At 44.7% G+C, this 9,582-nt stretch overlaps 1 protein-coding gene across 2 annotated transcripts; it reads right to left on the bottom strand.

Moving 5' to 3' along the window:
• Positions 1-311: 311 nt before the first annotated feature.
• On the bottom strand, positions 312-9,211 carry TMED2 (transmembrane p24 trafficking protein 2). Of its 2 annotated transcripts, XM_072600670.1 has the most exons (5): positions 8,853-9,154; positions 6,045-6,237; positions 5,580-5,600; positions 3,356-3,463; positions 312-1,863 (listed from the first exon to the last, which is right to left on the bottom strand). In XM_072600670.1, exons 1-5 carry the CDS (start codon positions 9,030-9,032, stop codon positions 1,739-1,741), a joined length of 627 nt encoding a protein of 208 aa, XP_072456771.1. In that variant the 5' UTR covers positions 9,033-9,154; the 3' UTR covers positions 312-1,738. The 2 variants fall into 2 exon arrangements, with proteins under 2 accessions (XP_072456771.1, XP_072456772.1); XM_072600671.1 differs by lacking the exon at positions 5,580-5,600 and having other exon boundaries at positions 8,853-9,211.
• Between the last annotated feature and the right edge of the window lie 371 nt (positions 9,212-9,582).

Raw genomic sequence — 9,582 nt, 5'->3', positions numbered from 1 at the left:
GGAAATTGCTGAGCTACTAGAGCCCATGACCCTGCTACGACAAAAAGCTTCATGAAGAGCAGCTGTGGTCTCTTCTAACAACTTGAGTCCCTCTCCAAAGTGAAGCTGGTGCTTGGAGAACATATTTTCTACCGCTGGGCCCAACCCTGAAGTCTTTCCAGCTTGATGGATCTGCCAAAACTGAAGTCCACTAGTATCACCTGCAGAACCTAGGGTCACACCCACCCACTACCCAGAGCCCCAAGGAGACACTAGAGGTGAATGGGATTAACAGCATCAATAAATAACTGAACCCCAGATACTAAGGATTCTTTTTTTTTTAAAGAACTGTTTATTTACTGGACCTGGGTCAAATTAGATACACATCCAATTTTTAATTTACAATGGTGAATTTAAATTTGGAAGTTTTTACACGCAATAAAATTGGCATTCAACAGTTACACTAAGGTGAAAAAACTCTCACCTTATTAATAAACTGCTGCAAGTATTTTGCCCAAAGTCAAAAAACTTTTTACTCTGAACATGAAAACCTGTAACAAATTTTAAATTAATAGTACAAAACTCGTTACTTGTAGTTTTCCCCCTGGCAAAGATCAAAAAAAGTACAAGTAACTAATATACATCAGTCACAACATAATCCTTGATCAGCCCACCATAAACAGATGCTTCAATTTTCAACCCATCATCAGAGACCAAGAAAAAGTCATTTTCATACAAAACAAAACTCACATGTGCCTAAAATGAAAGACAAGGAGAAGGGGGAAAAAAAAAGAACCCTAGTACTGAGAATTATGCTCAGTCCTCTTTAGCTAGACAGTGGCCCAAAATGCCACTGTTTCTGCAAATAAATGGTGCCTGTATAACATTGCAACAATATCCAAGAGCAAACTTTAACCCTTTGGCATCGTGAATCCAGATTTTTCCCAATTTAGATTAACATACACCTTTTAAGTGCCAACACAAAGGTGAGGGAAAGAGCTGGACATGCCAGTTAAAAAAGACTGATTCACTATCAGTTGCTGAAAACAGCCTTCAGCCTTGGTTTGCCATGTCAGAAATGTCAGGCAGAAACCAAAACTGCTTGGTTAGCCACTTGTTCTATACTTTAATATAGATGGCTGAGTCCTGGGGTCTAACCTCAAGAACATTCTCATTTTCTTTAGGGGAGAATAGAGTTTGTGGGCTGTCAAATAAAAACTACCCTAAATGAAATACAAGTATCCAGTTACAATGGCATGTGCCACAAGGTCAATGGTTTTGTCCGTTACTAGAGGGACAGTTTTTGATGACTCCCCATCTGTTGTTCCTTAGAACTCACAGAACTGATTTTTTTTTTGCTGCAGGTTTAGAGATCCAAAGACATGTACAATCATTTTTAGTAAAAGACTGTGTCTGCCTTAGTGCTGTGTTATGAACAAACTGTATTTCACTGTGAAACCAAAGAAAAACACGACAAACAAATGTGACTAGATCACGCTTCATTTATGGTGTTGGAGCTCTGGAATGCCCTGTGTGTTGGAGGCAGATTTCAAATGAGAAGTTATGCCAATTAAGTGTCAAAGTTGCCAGGACAGCCTGGCTAAGGAGGTGTATTTTCAAAACCTAGTCGTGAGGAAGAAAGAGAAGCAATGAGTGTATAGTTCAGAAAACAAAAGCTTAGAAACTATGTGACATCGTTGTGACCAAGATGTTTGGTAAACAATGAACTGGGAGTTTGGGACCATCAGGAAAAGCATTCTCAAACAACCCTCCGGACTTCAAAAAATCTCTTCAGGTAGTAGATCTGTCCCAATGTCATGGCAACTAATACGAGGGCTTCAAAGAAGGACCAGAGCACCACTCTGCTGTTTGTGTTGTCATTAACTGTTTGGGAGCAAAAGAGAACAAGGGTCACTGAATGTTAAAGAGGCATCAGCAATGGTTCTGATTTTTATAGCCAACAATAATATACTAGAAAAGGACTGAGAAAAACATGGCCTTTGGTGTTTTTCTTTCAGCCACTTCAACAAACTTGATTTGATAGCTCCTTAGACTGTTAAGAAGGATCATCTTCATTTTACAGAAAAGGAAACTGAGACTCAACTCAGAGGGAGATGATGAAGCAAGAAAAAGCCTATTCCAAAGCCAAGAACCCTAAGAGCCAAAGAGATGCTGGAGGCAAAAACAGGCAGATGTGCCCACATGGAGAGCAAGGTTTAAAAACCAGAGTTCCTATGTCCTTGGAGAATAGCCTCCAGTGAGTGACCAAGCACGTTACTTGCAGTTACTGAAAATGACCCTCCCAGTAAGTCCCTGAGACAGGTAGAACACATTTCTTTTCTTAGATTGAGCAAATTCTCATCGATCTCATTTCTTAGAAGATGTCTGGCTGGAGACTAGTATAAGGGTGACAGTCCTCACCAGACAGGGAACACACTATATTTTCCAGGTTCTACCAACCCTACCTAGTCTCAGGTCTGTGGGAGAACAGGGAGAACTCTAGAAAGGACAGAGGCACCTCTGCCTAACCAGTGCTCAAGAGGATCTTTTCTATGGGAAAATTTATTCAAGTTTGACTCCAAGGAAACCCCCTTACTTCTCACTGGCTCCATCACCCTCCTCAAGGTCACCCAGCCAATCCTGCCTGGACCTTGATCTTCTTGACACATTGAATTTAAAAAGCAGGTGGTAGCCTAAAAATTCTTTTGTAAGTTTATTGCTGCAAAGTGAATACATTTTCCCATGGGAAAGAAGGTGAAGCACTAGGACAGTTTTCTCCGGGAGATCTCTCTGGTCCAGACAAAAAGATGACAACCATTTTCAAGATGCCCCATTTCTAAGTTGAAGAACACCTGTACTTTTCCTTGGCTTTTCTTGGGCACGGTTTATTTTTTTCTTTTTTGGTATTTTGTTTTTAAACATATGAAGTTATGCAATGTATTATGTGTTTTAAAAGTCTCTTTATCAGTGCTGACAGAAGCTGACTGCTTTTTCCTGGTTAATAACAGCTGACATTTACAAGTATCCAGCACACATATTATGTCATTTAAAAGGAAATGGGAAACACGCTTACTACTCAGCAAACTGTGCACTGTGAGGGGGTTCTTCAGACTATTCTGGCTGAGTGACTCACCTGGAGTTATGACATTCTTGGGTGAACAAAAACTCCACAGTAACCAAGTGGCTTAGCCCAGTGCCCCATAGCCACAGGCACAAAAGTATTACCCAGATGACCATAACTTTTCGTGGAAGGTGAAAATGACACAGTTGAAAAGATGTTCAAGCTGCTGAAATCCAAGGACACACTAAACACCCATCCCCTGCTCCGGCCCCCATTAATGAAGGAAGGCTTGCCAGAGTTACTGCTTCCACTTACTTGCTCTGTGTATTCTCTCCCGGACTTCCATGTATTCCTGTTCGTGCTTCACCGCTGTCATTGCCACAGCAAGCTCATTAATCATCTCTTCCAACTTGTTCTGATGAGCTAGTGCAAGAAGGGTAGAAAGAACAGTAAGGACAGACTTCTTTCTGACAGCATGAAAGAACGGAGGCTTACAAATGTAGAAAACACTCAGCTTCAAGAATTTTTTGAACCATTCTATATCTCATCTTGGAAAAGGGCTAAGCTTTAATGAGGTGATAACTTAAGCTTCACAGTATGTCCTCAAATAGACACTCAGACGAAAGAAATCTCTCTGAACCAGTAAAGGAGGGAATCATATAAAATGCTTACCAATACAAGGTTTTCCTAACTGATTTCTCCCTTTGATTTTGTGGATTTGTTTTTAAGTAAATGTTAGAGGGTCAACAAAAAAAGGCAAAGGAAAGGGAAAGGATTCAATGGGGAGAGTAACAACCCTAATATTATGGAATCCAAGTAAACCTTAACTTTTCTGATAACTGCTTTTCAATAAAAGGTAAAAAGTTAAATACCTTCCATACCTTAAAAGTTTCAGTATCAACTTGTAAGCAACAGAAACAGAACATTTAAAGTGAAGAGCTCTCTCTAATCAGAGCAAAAAGCTACATTATGGAGCTGGGGAACACTAATGACGCCCCTCACCCTCCTCTATAATATTCAAAGCAGCTTGTTTTAATACAGTGGATAATAACCAATACTTAAACACAGAGTCAGATTCTTAGAGGTATAAAGATTTTCATTCAGGTACACCTTTGATCAAGAATGAACACAGGGTCTATGTAGTAACATCAGTTCTGAAAGGAAAAAACTACTCGCTTCCAGGTAGTGCGATTACATGACAATAAACACTACTTTATAAAATGAGTATTTTGGGGGAGTCTGTATAGAAATGTAAAATCCAACAGGAGACTGGATGCCCAATCACCCTAACAGTATAGGAAAGACAACAGATAATAAATGTGTTGTTAGAGGGGCAGATGCCAGCCACATAATAATGGTGAAGCTGGACTATCAATCAGACCCTTCTCAAAGAATCCAGTGCACTACATGGAACCTTTAAGGGGAAGGCTTGATTTGGCAGCTACCATTCATTGCCATTAACAAGCAAAAGCAAGGGTTTTAGCTCTTATGTTAAAGGATTATTTGAGAACAATTCACTGTTCACATTCATCAGCCAACATATCCAAACTACTCATACAGGGCCATCTTCCAGCAAGCTGGAGAGGAAAGACAAAGACTCAAACCCAAACCTCTCACTGGACATTAGACAGTTCTGCACCGTGAAAATACGGTTCTGAAGAGACAGTCTCTTGTAGACCGTCTGCTACTGTCTGACAAATACAATCACTCAACTAGTACTGACCTTCGAGAGATCCACACGAGACCTTCACCCTTGTCATGATCAACTGCTACTCTTACTGACTGCTCCATAAGAGAGCAAAGGTTATCATGCTAACATTTTGAAACATGCTGAAAAAACACCAGCTTATGCCTGAGATTATATACACATGCACAGTAATTTTCTATCAGAATGGGAGCCTTAGTTGTTAGACTGGTTTCTGTCCCCCCATCTATGGCACCAGGACCACTATGGGTCTCACTGCTGGGCAGCTCATCAGTGACAACTGATAATAATGGTTACAGTAGATTTTTTGCCACTGCACTGAACTGTAGAAGGGGCTCTATATGATGTATAAAGACATTTCAAACACCTGGGCTTATATGTCTTATTCACCCAGGCCTCAAAGTTAAGGGGAAAAAAAATTTTATCATGTTAGAGCAAGCCCATAAAACTTCACACACATCTTATCTTCAATCAGGTTATAAACTAACTGGTTTATATTTATTTATATCTCCCTTAATCTTAAAGTCAATCTTAAAGTAACAAAATAAAATCCTAATAAATGATGAATGATTGATGTTCCAAATAATATAATTTAAAACAAACTCAAAAAATGCATGACCATGTCTGTTTAACAAAAAAAAATCTCCATACAAAATAATACTGAGACCTATGTAGGGTTGTTTTTTTTAATTTAAAGGAAAAAAAGAGAGGGAAAAACATTCTCATGCCAACAAACTGAGGTTAGAAAAAAAGAGAAGCAAAAATTAGACATTAGTCAATGAATGTATGCAAAAGACAGGAGGCTAATGAGCTGTCAAAAAGCAATCCACGTACCATCCCAGGTATCTCCTCCACCTAAAGAAAAGCGGAAGAGATAAACACAGGCGCCCAACAAAGAGCTGCAGATAAACTAGGCATTTATACAATGGCAAACAAAAAGGTCAGACCAGTATTAGCACAGTAATGGAAGAACAAATAATCCAAGAAGTTTCCTACATGGTGATAACAACAACAAAAACTGATTACATGGAACTGACCAGAAAAAAATACTGGCTTTCCAAAAGCAAATTCTCTGCTGGTGGGGGATGGAGAGAGGGGGAATGAGATTTAATAACTAAGTGGTCAATATCATTTCTGCTACTTCACAAAATACCCGCTCCAGTTAGGAGTACTGAAAAGAATTTCAAAGATTTAACCAAGAGTTCTATTCATATGGGCAAAAAGGTCTGCTAAGCAAGTGTGACTCTCCCCCAATAAAGGAGCATCGTGTCAACATTCTCTTTCAAGGGTTCTCCGCACCTTCTGTTTCCATGTCTTGGCCCTTTGGAGCTTCTCCAATATCAATAGTGAACATCACTATCTTGGGAGTCATGGTGGACATTCTGTTGCTAAAACAAAACTTGTAAGTTCCATCCATGTGAGCTGCAAAAGTGTACTTCCCACTGGACTCTCTGTCTCCTTTATAGATTCCTTTATTATCAGGTCCTGTAATCTGCAAGGGGAAAGAAACAAAGCAATATGCCCTGAAACAAGTTTCAAATTCATAAATCATCAAAGTAATAACAGTCTGACTGGTGGGAAATCTACTAACACAACACAAAGACAACATTTGCCTTGCTATCATCTCCCAAAGTGAATCATAGGATCACTGAGAGCTGAAAGGGACCTTAGATAAAATCTAATCCAACCCCCTAATTTTACAGAGGAGCAAACTGAGGCCAGGAGACAAAGTGAACTGTCCAAAGTCACAAGATCAGTAAGGAGCAGAGCAGAATGTGACCTAAGGTTTCCTGACTCCAGAACAAGATCATACTCTGGAGCCCAAATGACTTGCTCCGCTCTGGGATGCAGATTCGTTACCTGTAAAATGAAGCATTTGTAAATAAATATGCAAATAAATAAATAAATGCTAAGGACCCTTCCACCTCTACATCTAGGATTTCACAACTTTTCCCAATAGATTGTGTGCCCAACTGAAACACGAAGTTCTCATACCTTCTTGCATCACCAATTCACTTCAACATGCATTTATTAAGGATGCAAGGACACTGGATAGAAAAACAAAATAGAAAAGATTCATGGCTCTCAAAAAGTTGACATTCTACTGGGGAGATAAAGAGTGCAGCAGACAAGTAAATACAAGATAATCTGCGGAGGGAGAGAAAACTAACAACTAGAAAATCAAGAAAAGATTTCCCTAAGATGCAGCAACTTCAATGCAACTTGAAGGTAAGGACCTTAGATGTCTGAAATGGTATGGGCAACAAACCTGTACAAACCTACTGAGATGGGAAATGAAACGGATCGGGGAAGGCCAGTTTGGCTGGAACAGTGACAAAAGGGTAGAGATGCAAATTAAGCCTGAAAAGGCAAGGTGAAGCCAGACTGTGAAGAGCCTGAAATGCCACACTGAGGAGCTTACATTTTATTCTTGAGGCAAAAGGGAGCCATGAAAGATTCTTGAGCAGGAGTGACATGGTCAAACCTGACTTTTATGAAGATAATTTTAGCAGCTGTATGAAGAAGGGAGCTAGGTGACACAGGGCACAGAGAGCTGAGCCTGGTGTCAGGAAGACCTGAGTTCAAATCCAGCCTTGAACACTCCCTAGCTGGGTGACCCTGGCTGAGTCATTTCACCTCTCTCTGCCTCAGTTTCCTCATCTAATGGAGATAATAACAGCCCCGACCTCCCAGGCTTGTCCCAAGGATCAAATGAGATAACATTTGTAAAGCTGTGACACAGCCTGGCACATAGTAGGTGCTATTACTAAAACAGATGGGCAAGAGGAGACAATGAAAGCAAGGCAAGACGTCCTGAACAGGACAGCAGTGGTGTGTCTGGAGAGAATGTGCCTACCAAGCATAACAGGAGCTTAATGTCTACTGCTAATAACAACAATAAAGCCCAAGAAAACTTTTTAAAAACAAGGTAAAGGAGGATTATAGCCAGTTATACGTAGCTGATGGCTTCCTTATCACAGCAGTCACTACAATCACTAGTGCCAAAAAGTAAGTAAACCCAATATGTTTCAGCTGAGTTAAGGCACCTAAGTTTAAAGATAGTTTAAACTGTCAAAACCGAGAGCCCCAAGCAGAAACAATTCTTATATTTTTGTGGATTTGGTCTCACTGTTTGATGTTCCTGTTCTAGTAACCACAAGAGGAACAACCTTCAATTCTCGATACTTGTGATCATTGCTGGTATTAAGTTAGAACTCCTAAACACATTTTTAACGGGAGAAATTAACCTTTTTATTTTAAAGGCACAAGTTTTTGAAAACCATTTCTTTGTTCCTTCAGCAGCTTCCCTAAACGCTCTCAGGGTGCCACGGGAAAAGAGAACAAGCCCCGGGGCTCCCCCTGCTAAAGGCGGCCAGCCCCGGGCCCCTGACCCTCCAGCCTCTCACCCCAGCGGCTCCCAGGCAGCTGCGCCCCGGCGAGCACCCAGGCTGGCCCAGGACGGTCGCCCTGGCACGGGCCCCTGGCACATGGCTTGTGCAGGCAGCTCGGCGTCGGGTTACAGTGCCGGGGGTCACTGGGCAAGGTCCAGGCCGGAATCACAGCCCGCAGGGCCCGGGGATCCGGGCCGACCCCCTGAGGGCTCAGGGAGCAAACCGAGGCTGGGCAAGTGCAGTGACTCCCACAAGGTCACCGGGATGAGCGGGACTGCGCTCGGCCTTTCCAAGAATCCTGGCCTCAGGCTGGAAAGGAGCCCAGGGAGGGAAACAAAGCGGGCCCGGGGATGGAGGTGGGGGGCAGGCCTCTGCTCCCCCCAGACTCACTTTAAACGGGACCTCGCCCTCAAGCAGGGAGGAGAACGCGAAGGGGGTGAAGCAGGAGAAGGACGCGGAGGGAGAGCGACGGGAAAGGGCCCCACACAAGCGGCCGCCCGAGCCGGGGGCCAGAGTCGAACCCACTCCACGCTCCGGCGAGGTTGGGCCTACCGGCACACTACCCCCCACTGACAGGTGGGGAAACTGAGGCTCCAAGAGGCGACTTCCGGGGGGTCACCCGGTCCCCAGCCGGAGCCCCCCACGCCCCCAGCCCCTGCCTCGGCGCGCGCTTCCGCCGTCGGGCGCGCCCCCGCCCCGCCCCGCGCGCGCGCACCTCCACGTCGATGTCCAGGAAGCCGCCCTCGGCCACCTCGAAGATGAGGCCCATCTTGGTGCCCGAGGTGACCCGCTCGAAGAAGCACTCCTCCGCGTGCGCGTCGATACTAACGAAGTAGCCCGAGGCCGTGGCCAGCAGCGCGGCCAGCAGCGTCAGCACCTCCGGGAGCGTCACCATGGCGTGCGAGCGGCCACGGGCCTGGCGGGGGACGCGGACTAGGGCCGGGACTGCGGCCTCCTCCGCCGTCGCCGCCGCCTCCTCCTTAGCCTCCGCCTCTTCCGGTTGCTGCCACCGCTCCCCCCCCCCAGCGGGAGGGGGCACTGATGCGGGAGACACTGATTGGAGGGCCGGCGCCACTGCCACGTAACGGCCGCACGGTGGCCGCCGAGGGCCAGCCCAGCCCCGCCCCCCTCGCGCCAGGACGGCGGCGCAGAGGGGACAAAACGCGTTCTTCGGGCTTCGTGGAAGCCTGTGTGTGGTTCCTGGAGGGTGCGCGCTCGGGAAGGCGGAGTCTAACTGAGCGGGCTCGAGGCTCCTCCCCTACTTGTTGAGACTGTTGGGCCAAGCCCGCTTCTGCCCTAAAGGAGCGAAAGAGAGCGACCCTAGCCTTGGGGTCCCGATGTCTTCTCTGGCACTCACTAGCTGGCTCACCCCGGGCAAGTCCCTCAACCTCTCTGAGCCAGGTTCCTCATCTCTAAAATGGGGCTAACAACGCCCGAAGCACCTG

Source organism: Notamacropus eugenii, chromosome 4 (genome assembly GCF_028372415.1).
Source record: "Notamacropus eugenii isolate mMacEug1 chromosome 4, mMacEug1.pri_v2, whole genome shotgun sequence".
NCBI lineage: Eukaryota > Metazoa > Chordata > Mammalia > Diprotodontia > Macropodidae > Notamacropus > Notamacropus eugenii.
Note: the sequence above shows the minus strand (reverse complement) of the source record. Positions and strands in the feature narration are given on the sequence as shown.